Genomic DNA, 19,986 nt, shown 5'->3' with positions numbered 1-19,986 from the left:
TAGGGGAAAAAGGATCCTGGGCCAGGAGCTGGCAGGGCTCATTGAGAGGGCTTTAAACTAGGTAGGAAGGGGGATGGGGCTGAGGCTAGGATTGTTGGGGCTGAGCCAGGGGGAACGATGGCAAGGCCGGAGGATAAGGCAATGCCCCAGCTGAAGTGCATCTACACCAATGCACGCAGCATGGGTAACAAACAGGAGGAGCTGGAAGCCATCGTGCAGCAGGCAGGCTACGACTTGGTTGCCATCACGGAGACGTGGTGGGACCACTCTCATGACTGGAGTGCTGCAATGCCTGGCTATAAGCTCTTTAGAAGGGACAGGCAGCACAGAAGGGGTGGTGGTATGGCTCTCTATATTAGAGAATTTTTCGTTGTTGTGGAACTTGAGGCTGGGAATGACAAGGTCGAGTCCCTTTGGGTTAGGATCGGCAGGGACAACAAGGCTAGTGTCCTGGTCGGGGTCTGCTATAGACCGCCGAACCAGGATGAGGAGACAGATGAGGAACTCTACAGGCAGCTGACAGAAGTTGCGAAATCGTCAGCTCTTGTACTCGTGGGGGACTTCAACTTCCCTGACATATCCTGGAAGCACAACACAGCCCAGAGAAAGCAGTCTAGGAGGTTTCTGGAGAGCGTGGAAGATAGCTTCCTGATGCAGCTGGTTAGTGAACCTACCAGGGGTGGCACCCCACTAGACCTTCTCTTCACAAACAGAGAAGGACTGGTGGAGGATGTGATTGTCGGGAGCTGTCTTGGGCAGAGTGACCACGAAATGGTGGAGTTCTCTATTCTTGGCGAGGCCAGGAAGGGGACCAGTAAAACCGCTGTATCGGACTTCCGGAGGGCTGACTTTGAGCTGCTCAGGACACTAGTTGGTGGAGTCCCTTGGGAGGCGGTTCTGAAGGGCAGAGGGGTCCAGGAAGGCTGGGCGCTCTTCAAGAGGGAAATCTTAATGGCGCAGGAGCGGTCTGTCCCCACGTGCCCAAAGACGAGCTGGCGGGGAAGAAGACCAGCCTAGCTCAACAGAGAATTGTGGCTTGAGCTTAGGAGAAAAAAGAGGGTTTATAAGCTTTGGAAAAGTGGGCAGGCCACTAGGGAGGACTATAAGGATGTAGCGAGGCTGTGCAGGGACAAAATTAGGAAGGCCAAAGCTCATCTGGAGCTCAATCTGGCTACTGCCGTTAAAGATAACAAAAAGCGTTTCTATAAATACATCAACACAAAAAGGAGGACTAAGGAGAATCTCCATCCTTTACTGGATGCGGGGGGAAACTTAGTTACAAGAGATGAGGAAAAGGCGGAAGTGCTCAATGCCTTCTTTGCCTCAGTCTTTAGCGGCAATACCGGTTCTTCTCTGGATACTCAGTACCCTGAGCTGGTGGAAGGGGATGGGGAGCAGGATGTGGCCCTCACTATCCACGAAGAACTGGTTGGTGACCTACTACGGCACTTGGATGTGCACAAGTCGATGGGGCTGGATGGGATCCACCCAAGGGTACTGAGAGAACTGGCAGAGGAGCTGGCCAAGCCACTGTCCATCATTTATCAGCAGTCCTGGCTATCGGGGGAGGTCCCAGTTGACTGGCGGCTAGCAAATGTGACGCCCATCTACAAGAAGGGCCGGAGGGCAGACCCGGGAAACTACAGGCCTGTCAGTTTGACCTCAGTGCCAGGGAAGCTCATGGAGCAGATCCTCCTGAGAGTCATCACGCAGCACTTGCAGGGCAAGCAGGCGATCAGGCCCAGTCAGCATGGGTTTATGAAAGGCAGGTCCTGCTTGACGAACCTGATCTCCTTCTATGACAAAGTGACGCACTGGGTGGATGAGGGAAAGGCTGTGGATGTGGTCTACCTTGACTTCAGCAAGGCTTTTGACACCGTCTCCCACAGCATTCTCCTCAAGAAACTGGCTGCTCTTGGCTTGGACTGGCGCACGCTTCGTTGGGTTAGAAACTGGCTGGATAGCCGGGCCCAAAGAGTCGTGGTGAATGGAGCCAAGTCCAGTTGGAGGCCAGTCACTAGTGGCGTCCCCCAGGGCTCGGTGCTGGGGCCGGTCCTCTTTAATATCTTCATCGATGATCTGGACGAGGGCATCGAGTGCACCCTCAGTAAGTTCGCAGATGACACCAAGTTAGGTGCGTGTGTCAATCTGCTTGAAGGTAGGAAAGCTCTGCAGGAGGATCTGGATAGGCTGCACCGATGGGCTGAGGTCAACTGTATGAAGTTCAACAAGGCCAAGTGCCGGGTCCTGCACCTGGGGCACAATAACCCCAAGCAGAACTACAGGCTGGGAGATGAGTGGTTGGAAAGCTGCCAGGCAGAGAAGGACCTGGGAGTATTGGTTGATAGTCAGCTGAATATGAGCTAGCAGTGTGCTCAGGTGGCCAAAAAGGCCAACAGCATCCTGGCTTGTATCAGGAACAGTGTGACCAGCAGGGCTATGGAGGTGATCGTCCCCCTGTACTCGGCTCTGGTGAGGCCGCACCTCGAGTACTGTGTTCAGTTTTGGGCCCCTCGCTACAAGAAGGACATCGAGGTGCTTGAGCGGGTGCAGAGAAGGGCGATGAAGCTGGTGAGGGGCCTGGAGAACAAGTCCTATGAGGAGCTGTGGTGTAAATGCCTGAAGTAACTAGGAAAATAAAACTAACATTCACATTTTTGAGGAAAAGGTACAGCATTGAAGAGGCTTTCAGGGTAGGGCATAACTGCATTATCTGAGCGTTCCCTAGGCTCCCAACCTTTGATGCTATCGCGCTGGGGAAACTTGGTGTGCTAGCTCTAAGGAACAGCACGGAGTGTAGAGTGGAGTGGAGACACCACGGCTAGGCTCTGTAATCAGATGGGGCCTCGATTGTTCTTGTGCACAAAGCTGCACTTTTTGCCACCCTAAGCCAAAGACCTGTCATGTTTTGACAAATGCTGTACCCTAGTGTACTTTTTGCTCATTATAATATCATTATAATACCAAAACACACCTCCATCCCAAAAGCTACCTGCCTCCAAGGTGCGACCACCCCTCACTGAGCATGCGCTCTGAATTTCTCGGAGTTTATTGCTTTAAACGGAGACGGGAAAACTTTACACCAATCATAACTAAGATATGCTTGACTAGAGCCACTCAAGCTCCACCTAAAAGATAGAAAATAATATAAATTGGCCCAAGAGAAAGGGGATGTGAGGGAAGATACCACCATCAGGGGAGATACCATCCCGAGGACAACATCCTTAGGACCTCCTGACTCCTGGGATCAGTCGACGGGCTGAGCCTCTCTTCCCCCCCCATTGGGACGCCTTTGGGTGAGATCTAAATACTTGCTTATAAATCTCTATAGAGTCTCTGATCCTTTTTAACGCGTTTATTTCTAGGCTGCGCACCTGTAACACCTGTAACATCTATAACATCTGTAACACCTGTAACATCTGTAACACCTATAAACACCTGTAACATCTATAACATCTATAACACCTATAACACCTGTGTATTTTATGCATACTAGCTTGCTTTTGCAGACAGTCACTATCGCCGGCAATCCAAAAGAACCTGATTATCTGTTGCTGTAATAAACCATACTTGATTGCATTGTGATAACTCTCATTGAGTGCAACGAGGGTGAGGGTGGTTATCCGTGATAGTTCAGTGTTCTGAATCTAACCAGACCCCCAGGCGGTTAATGAATTTTTGGTGAATGTCCGAACGGACCCCCAGATGGTTAATGCGTTTTTGGTGAATGTCTGAACGGACCCCCAGGCCGTTAATGCGTTTTTGGTGAATGTCTGACTGGACCCCCAGACGGTTAATGTGTTTTTGGTGAATGTCCGACTGGTTCAGTATCCTGAATCTGACCGGGCCCGTAACGGTTAATCAGCTACACCCCTTAACGCGACAGGAGCGGCTGAGGGAGCTGGGCTTGTTCAGCCTGGAGAAGAGGAGGCTCAGGGGCAACCTTATCGCTCTCTATAAGTACATTAAAGGAGGCTGTAGCGAGGTGGGGGTTGGTCTGTTCTCCCACGTGCCTGGTGACAGGACGAGGGGGAATGGGCTTAAGTTGAGCCAGGGGAGTTTTAGGTTAGATGTTAGGAAGAACTTCTTCACTGAAAGGGTTTTTAAACATTGGAACAGGCTGCCCAGGGAAGTGGTGGAGTCACCATCCCTGGAAGTCTTCAAAAGACGTTCAGATGTAGAGCTTAGGGATATGGTTTAGTGGGGACTGCTAGCGTTAGGTCAGAGGTTGGACTCGATGATCTTGAGGGCTCTTCCAACCTAGAAATTCTGTGATACCTTGACTTCAGCAAGGCTTTTGACACCGTTTCCCACAGCATTCTGGGTACTCGTGGCTTGGACTGGCATATGCTTCGTTGGGTTAAAAACTAGCTGGATAGCTGTGCCCAAAGAGTTGTGGTGAATGGAGTCAAATCCAGTTGGATTTGAACACCACTAGTGGCGTTCCCCAAGGCTCGGTACTGGGGCCAGTCCTCTTTAATATCTTTATTGATGATCTGGATGAGGGGATCGACTGCACCCTCAGTAAGTTAGAATCATAGAATATCCTGAGTTGGAAGGGACCCTTAAGGATCATCAAGTCCAACTCTTGACACCACACAGGTCTACCCAAAAGTTCAGACCATGTGACTAAGTGCACAGTCCAATCTCTTCTTAAATTCAGACAGGCTCGGTGCAGTGACCACTTCCCTGGGGAGCCTGTTCCAGTGTGCAACCACCCTCTCTGTGAAGAACCCCCTCCTGATGTCAAGCCTAAATTTCCCCTGCCTCAGCTTAACCCCGTTCCCGCGGGTCCTGTCACTGGTGTTAATGGAGAAAAGGTCTCCTGCCTCTCGACACCCCCTTACGAGGAAGTTGTAGACTGTGATGAGATCTCCCCTCAGCCTCCTCTTCTCCAGGCTGAACAGGCCCAGTGACCTCAGCCGTTCTTCGTACGTCTTCCCCTCCAGGCCTTTCACCATCTTCGTAGCCCTCCTCTGGACACTCTCCAACAGTTTCATGTCCTTTTTATACTGTGGTGCCCAGAACTGCACACAGTACACGAGGTGAGGCCACACCAGCGCAGAGTAGAGCGGGACAATCACCTCCCTTGACCTACTAGCGATGCCGTGCTTGATGCACCCCAGGACACGGTTGGCCCTCCTGGCTGCCAGGGCACACTGCTGGCTCATATTCAACTTGCTGTCTACCACGACCCCCAGATCCCTCTCTTCTAGGCTGCTCTCCAGCGTCTCATCGCCCAGTCTGTACGTGATGCAGATGCCACCAAGTTAGGTGCATGTGTCAATCTGCTCGAGGGTAGGAAGGCTCTGCAGGAGGATCTGGATAGGCTGGACTGATAGGTTGAGGTCAACTGTATGAAGTTCAACAAGGCCAAGTGCCGGGTCCTGCACCTGGGGCACAATAACCCCAAGCAGAACTACAGGCTGGGAGATGAGTGGTTGGAAAGCTGCCAGGCAGAGAAGGACCTGGGAGTATTGGTTGATAGTCGGCTGAATATGAGCTAGCAGTGTGCTCAGGTGGCCAAGAAGGCCAACAGCATCCTGGCTTGTATCAGGAACAGTGTGACCAGCAGGGCTAGGGAAGTGATCGTCCCCCTGTACTCGGCTCTGGTGAGGCCGCACCTCGAGTACTGTGTTCAGTTTTGGGCCCCTCGCTACAAGAAGGACATCGAGGTGCTTGACCGAGTCCAGAGAAGGGCGACGAAGCTGGTGAGGGGTCTGGAGAACAAGTCCTACGAGGAGCGGCTGAGGGAGCTGGGCTTGTTCAGCCTGGAGAAGAGGAGGCTCAGGGGCAACCTTATCGCTCTCTATAAGTACATTAAAGGAGGCTGTAGCGAGGTGGGGGTTGGTCTGTTCTCCCACGTGCCTGGTGACAGGACGAGGGGGAATGGGCTTAAGTTGAGCCAGGGGAGTTTTAGGTTGGATGTTAGGAAGAACAACTTCTTTACTGATAGGGTTGTGAGGCATTGGAATGGGCTGCCCAGGGAAGTGGTGGAGTCACCATCCCTGGAGGTCTTTAAAAGAGGTTTAGATGTAGAGCTTAGTGGTATGGTTTAGTGGAGGACTGGTTAGTGTTAGGTCAGAGGTTGGATTCAATGATCTTGAGATCTCTTCCAACCTAGACAATCCTGTGATTCTGTAATTGGCAGGACGCCCACCATTGCAATTGCAAATAAAATAGCTTCACAGAAGATCCTGTCTGAAGAAAATTATTGAGATTTTTCTCACAATTTGGGGGTTCGTCTGGGATCTTTTTGCCTACCGAAGAGTTCTTGCTACCACCAACAGGAAGGTGCACCCCACTGATTTCAGCGGTCCCATCAGGGGTGGTGGGTTGTCTCGGTATGGCCAGTAAAGGACCGAGACTGTTAATCTGAAGATTAATCTGAAGACAGGCTCCATAAAACACTGGGGAAAAGGGAAGCCACCACAGTCACAGGGATAACTGCTGATAACCCAGACCAGGAAGTCCATGCACAGACCAAGGTAAGGGAAACTTTACCGTATATCACCTTGGGGTGGGTTCGGGGAGACTCTTGTGTGGAATGTGAATGGGATGCACTTATAGTGCAAAGAGAGCGTGGAGTTCCAATCTGTGAGGTTTTGTAGTCCTGTGAGGGGATGAACGATGTTCCCTGGGCTGGAGAGGGACGAAGCGAAAGAGAGATGAGCAAGAGAGAGTCTCAGGGGTTTGGGCCCTTAGGTGTACGGTACCCCGAGCACAGTGAGGTGCTCGGCAGTACACCCCACCTCTCTCCTAATCCTAGGTGAAGGCGTGTGGTACCCTGTGGGTGGTAAAGTCCACAGCAGCACGTCAGGAAGAGCTGGGGATTAAGGGTTCCAAGAGTCAGCAGGGTGGGGTTGGAGACCCTGGGATTGTGCCTAAAAACAGTCCTTTGGAGAGAATGATAAGGATTTGGAAAAACAACCCAAAAACTAGGGAAAAAGATTTAAAATAAAAAGTTACATATTTTGTAATTGTCTGGCCTAAAAAGCCAATAAAAGAAACTTCAGTATTTTGGCCAAAATACAGGTCTGCTGAAAATTCAGGCTTTGAATTTATATGTAAACAATAAGACTCCTTTTTCAGAGGAGGAATCAAGTTATGCTCTCTATAATCCTAATATTGCACCGGAGGCAGCAGCAGCTGCTCCAGGAAGGGAGACAGGGACTGCAATTGATGCTGTCCCTGTAGAAGAAGTGCACTCTAGGCTCTGATAAGAATTATAACAAGGTAGAGGAGATATTGATAATTTCACCTTCCCTGATGCTAATGGTACTAACACTAACCATGTATCCTCTTAGGTGAACTCCTCCGCTCCTTACCAGCAGAGAGGTAAGGAGTTTTAACTTAAACTTAAGGTGTTGTTTCTTAAAAGTCTTTAATTGAGGACCCTATAGAACTAGCAGAGAAGTCAAATCTGTTTCTGAGGCCTAATATATATTCCAGGGGGAGGGGGGAATGTCAATCTTGAGTATGTTATTCACTGGAGAAAAATGTTTAGGAGGGGAATGGAAGGCAGGCAAAGCTGCCTGTGATGCAGCCTAAATCCTAGCAAGGACAGGCTTTGAGAAGATGTGTCCATGCTAGCCACTTCAAAAATAGGTATCCTAAACAGGAGTATCTGGAACAGAAGGAGGAAGAGAGATTGCTGTTATAAATTCAGAATAGGCGGGGGAGCTGCTGTCAGCCTGTAGTGCTTCGTTTCCACTGGTCTTTCACAGTCACTCTCTCCCCTGCTCTGGCGTGGGGCCCCTCTTGTGGAATGCCAACTTTCCCGGGCTGGTCCTGTGTGGATTTCTCCACAGGCAGTGAAAAATGGGCTCTTTGGGAGCTGCTCCAGGTGTTAGTCTGTGCCACAGGGTCTATATGTCAGGAGGGTGTTGGTCTGGCTTGGGACCCCCTGGGGTCCACCCCCTGCCCCTGATCACCTACTCCTGCATGGGCTCCTCTCTACAAGCTGCAGCATGGAAATTGCTCCACTGTGGTACACCATGGGCTGCTGGGGGGGGGTCTGCCTTCCCCACCAGGGGCCTCTCTGTGGGCCAGAGAGGGGCTTTGGCTCCAGCACCTGGAGCACCTCCTCCCCCTCCTTCTGCACTGACCTTGGTATCTGCAGGAAGGTTTCTCACTCACTCTCCCAGCTGCTGTTGTGCAGCAGTTTTCCTTTTCTTGGATGCGCTCTCACAGAGGCACAAACTGCATTGCTCATTGCTTGGCTCTGAGCAGCAGTGGGCCCTTTTGGAGCCAGCTGAAACTGGCCCTTATCTAACCTGGGGCAGCTGCTGGATTCTTCTCACAGGGGCTACCACTGCAGCCCCCCCACTACCAGAACCTTGCCATCAAACCCAATACACTGAGGCAGCTACGTCATTATTGGCCTGTAAAGTATCAGGGCTTAAATTAACTAATGAAACCCTAAATGTGATGGGGGTAGAAGGGACTGGGAAAACAGTGCCACTTTTTGAGGACACCAAGCTGAGACTAGGGATAGAATGATCACTGGGCAATAATTGCATGCACCCAAGGCAGGGACTAACTTGTTGGGAAAGGATTTACTATTTGAATGCCCATTTTCATTATTAAAGAATTAGTCTGGAATAAGTGTTATTAATGGGGTACTCTCAGGCCCTGGTAGCAAAGATATATTTGCCTTTGAGTGGAAAGACCCTGAAATGGGGTGGAAGCAGCAATGCAGATGGACAATTTCACCTCAGGGCTTTACAGGACCACCAATTTATTTAGGGACATTCTAGAAGAAATTTTGGAGTAATTCCAACCTCCAAAGGAGGTGTTACTGTTACAAATATGTGGAGGATCTTTTATTGTCAGGACAGGAGAAAACAGTCATAAAAGAAGCCACTAACAAGCTATTCAACTTTCTGGGAAAACAGGTCTTGAAAGGATTGGAAAATAAATCACAATACATAGAAAGAGAAGTACTTAGGGCATGTATTGTCCGATGGGGAATGAAGAATAAATCCAGAGAAGATTGAGGGAATTATTGAGCTACCCCTACCCGAAACTAATAAGAACTAAAGAGTTTTAAAAGAAAGAGGTTAAGGAATCAGGAGTCACGAAGTCTGAACTAAAATAGATACTCCCTGAGGGGAGAAAAATGCTGAATAAAGTGCTAATGAGTCAAGTATTAGCTAATACATCAAGTGGATCATTGGGAATTCAAGCAATATGTGACACTGTTCTATGGAAATATGTATGTGTAGGAATATATACATACACACACACTGGCTGAACACGTATGCAGCAGTTGTGTAGTATGTCAAAAGGTAAATAGGAAAATTATCCAGTCAGCCTAAAGGAAGGGGGGGGGGGGGCGCGAACCAGGAATTCAACGTTTCCAAAACATACAGGTAGATTTTACAGAGCTCCTTAGAGTAGGTAGATGTAAATACTTATTAGTCTTTGTCAATCATTTGTCAGGGTGGGTGGAAGCTTTCCCTTCAGTATTTTTCAGTATCTGCAACTGTGAACATAGTAACTAAAGTAATTCTAGAACAAATAACTCCCAGATATGCAATTGTTGAAAATATTGACTCTGATCAAGGAAATCACTTTATGCCAGAAACATTGCAAAGGCTAATGTGGACTCTAGGAATGAAGTGGAAATTTCACACTCCTTGGCATCCTTCCTCTTCTGGAAGGGTGGAGCAGATCAGACAGTAAAGAAGCAATTGACTAAGTTCTGGAAACTCAGCTTCCCCAAACAAAGTGCTTACCTTTGGCACGTCTCCGAATTCAAACTGCACCAAGAAAAGATGTGGGAATTTCACCATATGAAATATTCTTTGGATTGCTGCACATGGACAAAGGGAATGGATTACCTCAAATTGAGACAAAAGATGCTTTTCTTAAGAACTATATACTCGGGCTGTCATCCTCTTTGTCATTTCTCAGGACCTGTGGACTGTTAGCTCAAACCGCACCCTTGGAAGCCCTGATCGATCCATTCCAAGCAGGAAGTTGGGATCTGATGCAAACATGGAGAGAATTGAAACTGCAACCTGAGTGGGACAGACTGTTTCAAGTGCTCCTGACTACTGAGACAACAGTAAGAACAGCTGAGAGAGGGTGGACTCATTCCTGGGTAAAAGCATCAGTTAACCCTGATACCTGAGAGACTGCCTTAACAAAGACTTTTAAGATTAAAACTGTTAAAACTATCTATTGTAAACCTTTACCTTTTCCTTAGAAGAACTCTTAACGAATTAATGAGTAAAAGGGATTGAATTACACAGAATTGGAGTGTTTCCAGGGAACACTCCCTGTAAGTGGGAGAAGGCAGGGTATTTAATTCCCGCCAGAAGAATCCTTATTAGTTTGTGTACTAACACTGTACAAGGTACAAACTGTACAAGGTACAAACTGTACAAGGTACAAACTGTACAAGGTACAAACTGTACAAGGTACAAACTGTACAAGGTACAAACTGTACAAGGTACAAACTGTACAAGGTACAAACTGTACAAGGTACAAACTGTACAAGGTACAAACTGTACAAGGTACAAACTGTACAAGGTACAAACTGTACAAGGTACAAACTGTACAAGGTACAAACTGTACAAGGTACAAACTGTACAAGGTACAAACTGTACAAGGTACAAACTGTACAAGGTACAAACTGTACAAGGTACAAACTGTACAAGGTACAAACTGTACAAGGTACAAACTCGTCTCAGCTTTAATATAAAAATCCAACCCCAAAATAAATTCAGGGATAATATCAGTTCCACATGAATATCTGTAGGAGTTGAAAACAAAATGCCTAAAACACTTGCTAAGTATAGCACAGCAACTCATTATGCAATTGCATGGTTAGTCTATTGAGCCATAGTTGCAAAGCAAAGAAAGGTATTATTTGTGAACCATTAAGATGGGAGATGCTTTTAATGTCTCCACCTCTAGGAGCTTATAGTCTGGATAAGGTATTCAAGCAGGAAAATTGCATATGCAGATAAGGTGCCGTCAAGCGCAAAGCACTAGATTGTACTGGGTCTGGCTAGGATGTTAACTTTCCCTGCAGCAGCCCATACAGTGCCGTGCTCTGCACTTGTAGCTAGAACAGCAGTGGTATCACACCAGGGTTGTGTCTGCTGCTGAACAGTGCTGGCACAGCATCAGGACTCTCTCTAACCCTCCTAGGGGGTGGACAAAAAAAGTGAGAAAAGAAACATCACCAGGGCAGCTGACCTAAACCAACCAAAGGGATATTCCATACCATGTGGTGTCACACTCGGCAATAAAATGTGGAAACCGGAAGAAGGGAGGGTTCTCATTGTGAAAACATCGGTCCTCCTCCCAAACACTGGCTACATGCATTAGAGCCCTGTCTCAAGGACATGGTCAAGCATTGTTCATTTGTGGGAAGTACAGAGTAATTTCTTTCCTCTGCACTTCCACACAGCCTTTGTTGTTTTTTTTCCCCCCCTTCCCCTTTTTTTCCCTTTAGTTAAAATTGTTTGGTTAATAATAATCTTTCCTTAATTGTCTTTTTTTTTTCCCCCTTTAATTAAATTATCCTTATTTCAACCTGTGAGTTGTTCTTTACTTTACTTCTTCTCTTCCTCATCTAAGGAGGGGGAGTGAGAGCACGGTTGTGGTGTTTAGCTGCCTAGCACAGTAAAACCACCACATAGATAGAGCCCATGGCTTCACAACAGGCAACTACATGAAAAGAAGGTTGACTATCAGTAATTTGGGTCCTGTGATCTCTTAATTCACACAACAGCAGCTCAGAAACCCTCTCAAGGTAGGCAGTGACCAGCTAATCCCATCTGCCTAGAATAAAAAAGAAAAAACTAACACTACCAAACAAGCAGATGGCAAATCAGCTTGCAAGTATAAAGTCAATGTTTTAGTGTCTTGTTTGAGAGATTAAGTACTAAAAGAATGGTTACTCATTTTTTGTAGCGGTATAGGTTAGAAAGAAGCTGAAGTCACTTTTCAATTTCATATCTGGTATTGAAGACTACACTACCATAGGACAACTTAGGTAAAGCACAGATGGTGCTGATTAGAAGTGCAAAACTACTTGTTTGAGCAATGCCATGTTACTTGTTTAACTGAAAGCTTGGTCTCCTCCAGTAACTATCACATGACTTCACATGTCACAGCCTGTGTAACTGCATTGCACACTAAGACCCTCCAGGAGTTTGAGATACTTTAAAGGAGAATAAATAACTGCACTGACAACTTAAGAACCAAATCTAGATGGTTCAGAATGCACTACATTGCTAATGGGTATGGTGCCAAGTGATCTTCAATTGTTTTAAGAAATCTCCAAAAATGGATGATTCTATAAATCTTAAATAAAATACTATAGTAACACTTTATACAACCTAAGTATCAGTAAAAAGAACTATGAAAGCATCAGATCCATGCTTTATCATAAGTAAGATTTTCAGACAACCACAAGGATTTCAGGATTTGTGAAGTTTATTATTATTCATATAGGGAAAAAAAATCAATATAATTTGGAAGAACACTGAGAAGCTGGGTATAGCACTATCTCTGGGCACAGGTATGCGTCATAGACCAAAGCTGCCTGCCTTTGTAAACTACAATTTCAGCTGAGGATGCTGAATTACCATTGTGGACTTGACCCTTGAAAATATGTAACAGAAGCCTTCTTGCTGCCCTGATCTTGGGGTGCAGGGGGAAAAGGAATCTGAAGTGTTCCCCCTTTAAACTACCTTCCAAAGTTTTAGAAATTAAAATATGGTTGGGCATAAAATGGCTCTTACTCCTGTAGCAAGCTAAACAAACACAAGTCTTAGGCAAAGAAGCATGCCCTTCTCTACTCTCCTCCAAAGCCTGACTGTCACAACAGTTGCAACTGAAAAATCTTCATAAAGAGAGTACAAAGCCTTAAGGATCACAGCCTTAAAAAAAAAAAAAAAAAAAAAAAAAGCTGGCAGAGTACTAAAGAGATTATAGACAGACTCCATAGCTATCACTCCCTGCTCTAATTCCTCAAATTGGATAGATACATATTCTTCCAAATGAGGTATAAAAAACATGTAGTGCATCAAAGCCAAGTGAAGCTAGAAACAGATTAAGGAATCTGCATTCAGAACAAGTATTACCTCTGCTTCCAACTTTATACCAAATCCATGGTAAAGCTCTTTTGAAGGAAAATGGCCTCACAACAAACCCCTGAAGTTGGAGGGTCCACACTTCCATAAGCAATGTGCCTTCACACACTGATGTAGACCCTTCTAATTTTTTCCTCCTCCCTTGTCCAGCCCTTCACGTTCTCTGTATTTGAGTTGCATTTTCTATAGTGAGAACAATGGGTTCAGAGGGACTTGCCAACATAACAGAACATGGATGTGTTGCCTCTTATTGACAGATGAGTTCAGAAAGTTTCTTCCATGTCATGATCAATTATAACAGTCTGCTAAGGTAAGAAAGCATTTGACATTCTTCAACCAGAAAACTATTCTGAACTAGAAAATGACAAGTACAAGACAACACAAAAATGGATAGCACATCACCAAGATACATTTAATCAAGGTGAAATGCTCTCTTCTCCTACCAACTTACCCACACACTCAGCATTACATACTTTTATGCTTGAGATGATCAACTCTTACAAATAAAAAATGGAATAAAAATAAAAGTCCCCTTGGTTAGAATTATATGTGGCCTAGATTTGGGACACGGGGGTTCGTTTCCTCATTAACACTAAGCAACAGAACACATCCTGATAAATCACAGGAAGCACTACTGAACATTTGACAGTAAAGTAACCAAGTCCGTGTTTCTTTCTCAATTTATATGAGAGAGAATCTAGTTGACTGTCTCAGATAAGCTGTTAGAAGCCCCTCCAGCAAAAGCTTCAACCACAATTTCTTGAAAACTCTTGGGATAAAAACAAAAAAAACACATGCTATGCTAACACTGTTCCTATATACACAGTTCAGTTTTCTCTTTCAGTTTCTCTGTGAAGTAAGGCTAATGAGCAACAGTGGGGAAAAAAAAGCAACTACTTTCTGTATTCTCTTCTGCCACTATTAGTTTTCAATGCATCTTTCAGATATGGAACACTCCTCCAAACCTCAATACTCGCAATGCATACCTACAAAAGTTATGTGACTTCAAGTATCTGCCTCCCTTTTTAGGTTTACAAATATTTCCCTTTGTGGCACACAGTATCACCTCAGGTCTCATGACTGTGGCACTACAGAGTAACTACAAACAGGTCAGCAGAACACAGGACAGTGCCCCACTGAGCTCTGCTGCAGAGAAAATAGTAGCACATATATAAAAGATGGAGAACTCTGCAGAAGATCAGCAGAACACCCGCAACATTTTCAAGTTTCAGCCTTTATGCACAAGATAGAGAAGCTGCCCTGATCTCCATTTCCTCCAGAGGAATTTCAGTGGAGACATGGAAAATTAAATTCTTAAATATGACTTTCCCAATTATTTTCTCAAAGTAAATTGCTACAACAAAAAATAAGAGCAGTTTAATAGAGAAGGAAAACCTTACCGTGTCTGAACTTCCTTCCAGCAATATGTTGATAGCTCTGTTCACATCCCCATTACAGTCATGTAATGCCACTATGCACTCATCCTGGTTTTTCCCCGTCACTTCCATAAGCTGGCAATAAAAGTCACACATTAAAATATCCAAAGTATCATCATAAAGTAAGAGTTAATACCACCACAGATTCTAAGCAAGTATGCAGCTGTGTCAGAGCAATCTAAAATCCTAAATAAAGGTATCTACACTTCACAGATCTGCTTAGTGTTCAGGTAAGAGGCAGGATGAAACAAGTTTAAATAGTAATCAAGAAAGCACTCTCTTGTACTTCTTCCCTTCATGCTTGCAAGTTTGTTTACAAGCAAATGCTGTCACCCCATAGATACCTGTGTATGAGGGTAAAGACACCAGAAATCAGGACAGCTCCATTATCTCCCCCTTTATCTCACTGTGTGAGTACAGCCATAAACCATGGTGGAGAACAAATCCACCTCAAAAAACATCCAGACTGAGAAAAAGGTTAACTTTTCCAGTCAGCTCAGCTCCTTCAATCCGTTGTAGCATAAGACCACACGAACAGGCTACGCGATGACTGCTTAAGGAAAGCTGGTACTGAGCTATGCTTTGTGGGCCTGCAGTACACAACCTGAGGAGTAGGGAATGGATATAAACAGCTTGTCAGGGGGCATACAGTACCCCCACACAGAAAAAAAAAAAAAAAAAAACAAACACAAGCTAGAAATATATATGCACATATGAAATATTGTACATTTCCTAAGCAGAATTTAACTCTTATCATTATTCCAATCAGCAGAGCTACAGGCACTACTGATCAAAGTCCCTTTACTTCAGAGCATACAGGACTTCACTTTAGTACTGCAACAAAACAAGTTTATAAACAAGAATAAAAAGCAGTTAACAGTGACTGAGAAGTTTTTAAAAAGGGAAGGAAATTGAGAAATCTGCCCCCTCTGCTGCATCAATGCATTCACAATAGCTCTCTTCTCTGAGTGCACTCCTACGTTCTACATGAGTTGTGACATGTTCATTAAGATAAAAACACCAATACTCTGAGCAGAACAGGTAGCTGAATCCTCAGTACTGCTTGAATTAACAATCTCAGCTCTAACAGCATAACAGAAGCCTAAATATATATATATATATATCCAAAGCTCAGCATGGTAGAAGAAATGGTGTTAGATTTTGTTTGCAGTGTAATTCCACCATTTTCACATACAGATTTGGGAGGTCAGATTAAAAAAAACTACATAACACACCACTTCAATTCACCTTTAAGCTTTGATTAGATTTTTACTTTTCCTGAAAAACAGCTGTTTTAGCAAACTCAGTTTACACAGGTGACAAATTTTTCCCCTGTGCATGTACATGCAGGCAAGCTGAATGCACTCTTTAGAATAAAGATCATTAGGACCATACTAGAAATACGGAGTCTGCAAGAGACATCAGCACAGATGAATTTTGGATGAACGGCTCATCTACAAAGGATAATACACCAGTATGACTACACAGCCAGAGCTACATTACCATACAACGTCTTATAAACAGAATTTTAGTAGTGCAATAAGAGCACCTTTTCCTAGTTAAACTTATGTAATTCCAAAAAACATTTCATCTAAATTATAAACAGCTACTCTAACTCCAAAATGTAAGCCAGCCTAGAGACACCTTAGTGCAGGGTGTAAGAAGTCTGTGCTGTAAGGAACATACTTGTTTCACTTTATCTTCAAAGTCTGCGTCGTTCTTATCATAGATCATCTGAGCAAGGCGAATCTGTTCTGCTGTTGCCTGAAAAAAAGGCAAAAATCCAATGAAGTTCACTGAAAGTAACAATATCCTTTTAAAAAGTATCGCCTAGTATCACTATCTTCTCCACCTTTTCTCAAAGAGAACGCAACAAACACTGAGGTGCTACAAGGAAGGGATTAACATTTGCTCTTCTACATTCATTTTACATTAAAAAGAAGTTTACTAGAACAGAAGCAATTTCAACACTTGGTTTTGATGCTTAAATCACAGTTATGGACCATTACATAGATAACTACGTAATAAAATTAAATTTACTATGGAAGCCTATATTTTGATATTTTACTCCTACTTTTATTTAGCAACTATCACTCCAAAGTTAGTTTTATCATAAAAAGCACATTTTCCTAAATTAACCCCATCTGCGATGATGCCCACTCACATCACCTTCCATGACTCCCCCAAGAATGTGACCATAGATTTATAAGCATTCAAAGAAGACAGGGTTGCACCTCAAGACTCTGCCTATGAATAGCTGCACTAACACTCATCTCTGAAAATTAGTAAAGGATCTTGCTATTTATATTTGCGTAGTGGGTTTACATGACAAGGTTTTGGTAGCAGGAGTCCATAGGGGTGGCTTCTGTGAGAAGAAGCTGCCCCATGTCAGGTAAGGGCCCCACTGCTGACCAAAGCCGAGCCAGTAAGTGATGTTTTTGAGCCTCTGAGAGCAGATTTAGGAAAGAGGGGAAAAAAAAAAAAAAAAAAAGAAAAAAACTCTGCTACACAGCAGCTGGGAGAGTGAGAGAGGAGTGAGAAACAGCCTTGCAAGCACCAAGGTCAGTGAAGAAGTAGGGGAAGGAGGTACTCCAGGTACCAGAGCAGAAGTCCCCTGCAGCCTGTGGTGAGGACCATAGTGAAGCAGGATGCCCCCCTGCAGCCCATGGAGTACCACGGTGGAGAGCAGGGTTCCACGCTGCAGCCCGTGGAGAGAAGCCCACACAGGAGCAGGTAACCTGGCAGGAGCTGCTGCCCGTGGGGGACCCAGGTTGGAGCAGTTTGCTCCTGAGGGATGGACCCTGTGGTACGGACCCATATCTGGAGCAGTTCTGGAAGAGCTGCTGCCTGTGGGAAGCCCACACCGGATCAGTTCATCAAGGACTGCATCCCGTGGGTGGGATCCCACAGCACAGGGGACGAGAGTGACCGAGAAGGAGTGGCAGAGAAGAAGTGCTGTAGACTGACCACAACCCCCATTCCCCCATGCCCAGGGGAAGGAGGTGAAAAAGGTCAGATGGGGGGAAGGCATTTTTGGTTTCTTTCCTCTGATTCTCACTTCTCTAGCTTGTTAGTAATAGGCAATTAATCTTATTATCTCCCTACTCTGAGTCTTTTTTGCCCATCATGATAGTTGTTGAGCGATCTCCCCATCCTTATCTCAACCCTTGAGCCCTTTTCATCGTATTTTCTCCCCCTTCCCCTTTGAAGAGAGGGAGGCAAGAGTGCAGCCATGGAGGAACACAGATGCCCACCCAAGTAAAACCACCACAATTCAATGTCTATGTAACATTTCTGGACCACAAAGCCACACTTGCAGCTTCTCTAGTTGTCAGACTAAGAAGGATGGATGCAGTAAAACAAATCCTAATATGTTATGGTTGCCCCACACAGAAAGCAACTCAACACCCACTAACGTCTCAGCAGATACAGCTACTCTTCAAAACATGGCATTTTTAGTCTACTTGAACTGGATTCCCATGAAAATGCCGAAGATAACTGTATGTTACATGATCCTGAACCTAATTTGATTTCTGCTCAAATAGTAAAGATGTCTGTCTCTTGCTGGAGAAGGCTGATATTGAAGAGCTAAGACCCAAAATGCGTGTTCATGTGCTGCAAAATATTTCATTAAGAAAGAGACCGCTTCATCCACTGAAATTCTTAAGTAAAAGGATTCATCCCGGGCAGCTGACTGAACCTCACCTTCCAGAGTATCACTTCAGAGAATACCAACGCGTTCTGAGCCTCAGGAGTTTGATTCAGCCCCACCCTGCTTTGCTGTTGGAGTTTACCACAAATACAAGCTCTGGAGAAGGTCGCTAAGTGCAAATGCTGAGAAGAATCTAAAAGTTACTCCTCAGCAAATAAGCAGCTGATGGTGTATGGTGGAGTTACTGCAGCTGTCCCAGATCCTTGAGGGAAGTGACATTTGCCACGCTGAGAGGCAATGTTCGAAGACAATTAGTGATCGTAACAGAGTTAAGCACACCTTGCTATTTTACATTTCCCAAGTACCATACTGACAGCTTCCTACATCAGCTGGTAACACAGAGAGACTACCCTGGAGTTCCCAGCCCCAAGCCCTGTGCTACCCAGAGCACTATACCACCACAGCAGCCTCCCAGCCCTGCACAAAGAATCCCTTGCTTGGTGTCCACTACGAGCTCAGAGAACAAAGAGGAAAATGTCCACCACATTCAGAACTCATGCCTTACTGCATCCTTTTGCTCAGTCTCCTCAGGCCCACTGTAATTTTTAAACTCAAGACATTTCCTTTACAGATATCCAGAGAAGAAAAATTTAGACAATGCAATTTCCGTACAGACATGACCACATATTTGACCAGAAACAGGAAGTCATTAAGATTCATTTGTTAATGACTTTTTTTTTTTTTTTTTTTTTTTTTTAAGTCCACATTAGACAGAAATGCACCAATTTTATAATATGAAGTGTCTGACGGTACCTTCAATTTTCCTGTGTAAGCAGAGAGCTTGGAAATTCGCTAATGTTTATGCCAGTGGACTACACTCATACAAAACTAAAGACCCAAAAGAAAAACAAAGATGTTTTTATTACACAAACACCAAATCATTGTCACAAGAAGTTGTCCCACCCCAGCAACTGGTTGTTCTTTGTTTAAGACACTATCTTCATAATACTTTATTAACCTATAAAATAGTATAAAACATTACTCAACCTTACAAGACACATGATCTTTGCAGTGTTAGGGAAGGTTATTCTCAATTAACTTTGAACTCCCAAAAAAAAGAGAAATGTGCAAAACACAAAGCTAAGTGAAAGTAATAGGCCCAGATCTGATAATAAAATGGTGTACTTATTATCCATACACAATGGAAAATATCTGCAGTGTAATTTCTTACTGAAGGGAACTGAGAGAACTGGCGGAAGAACTCGCCAACCCAGATAAGTACACAACTTAACTACTCTGCTGCTGAAAAAAATCAAGACAATGAGCTAGTCTCAGATACTCAAAAATACTTTTTAATCCACTGATGATTTTCACTTTGCTTTCTGTGAAGACATTGCAAGCAATTCTGTGACTTGCAGATAGATTGAATCATGCTGTAGAACACAGAATGTATCTAATAAAGTTTCTCCCACGCACCCAAACACCTGTATCAACCAGATATCTTCTAGCGTTATGAGACTAGCATACAGAGGAGAAAAATCTGAGGACACCAAGGTCACAGAACAAAAATCCTGACACAAGCATAGGCACAGAATTCCTCACTGATGGGAAATATTGCTGAAAAACAATGCTCATGTAGAGACAAATACAGGAACAAATTAAGGCTGCGGTAGATTACTAAGCAATTGAAGTGAAATTTCAAATATACTCTTCCAAATAAGTCTTTAATTTTTCCATCTTTTCTTAGTTTTTACTGACTTGTAATGATATGCACTTCTTCCAC

At 44.7% G+C, this 19,986-nt stretch overlaps 1 protein-coding gene across 3 annotated transcripts in view; it reads right to left on the bottom strand.

The window, feature by feature from the left end:
* LOC116501378 (ubiquitin-associated protein 2-like) overlaps positions 1–19,986 on the bottom strand; it is a 115,776-nt gene that overhangs the window by 79,787 nt on the left and 16,003 nt on the right. For all 3 annotated transcript variants that reach the window (XM_032206897.1, XM_032206898.1, XM_032206899.1), the window contains exons 3-4: positions 16,238–16,315; positions 14,516–14,626 (exon numbers count right to left, since the gene is read on the bottom strand). In XM_032206897.1, the coding sequence (XP_032062788.1) occupies positions 14,516–14,626; positions 16,238–16,315 (189 nt within the window). The remainder of the gene's footprint in view (positions 1–14,515; positions 14,627–16,237; positions 16,316–19,986) is intronic.

The sequence above is a fragment of the Aythya fuligula genome, chromosome W, assembly GCF_009819795.1.
Source record: "Aythya fuligula isolate bAytFul2 chromosome W, bAytFul2.pri, whole genome shotgun sequence".
In the NCBI taxonomy this organism is placed as follows: Eukaryota; Metazoa; Chordata; class Aves; order Anseriformes; family Anatidae; genus Aythya; species Aythya fuligula.
This window is presented reverse-complemented; position numbering and strand designations above follow the sequence as displayed.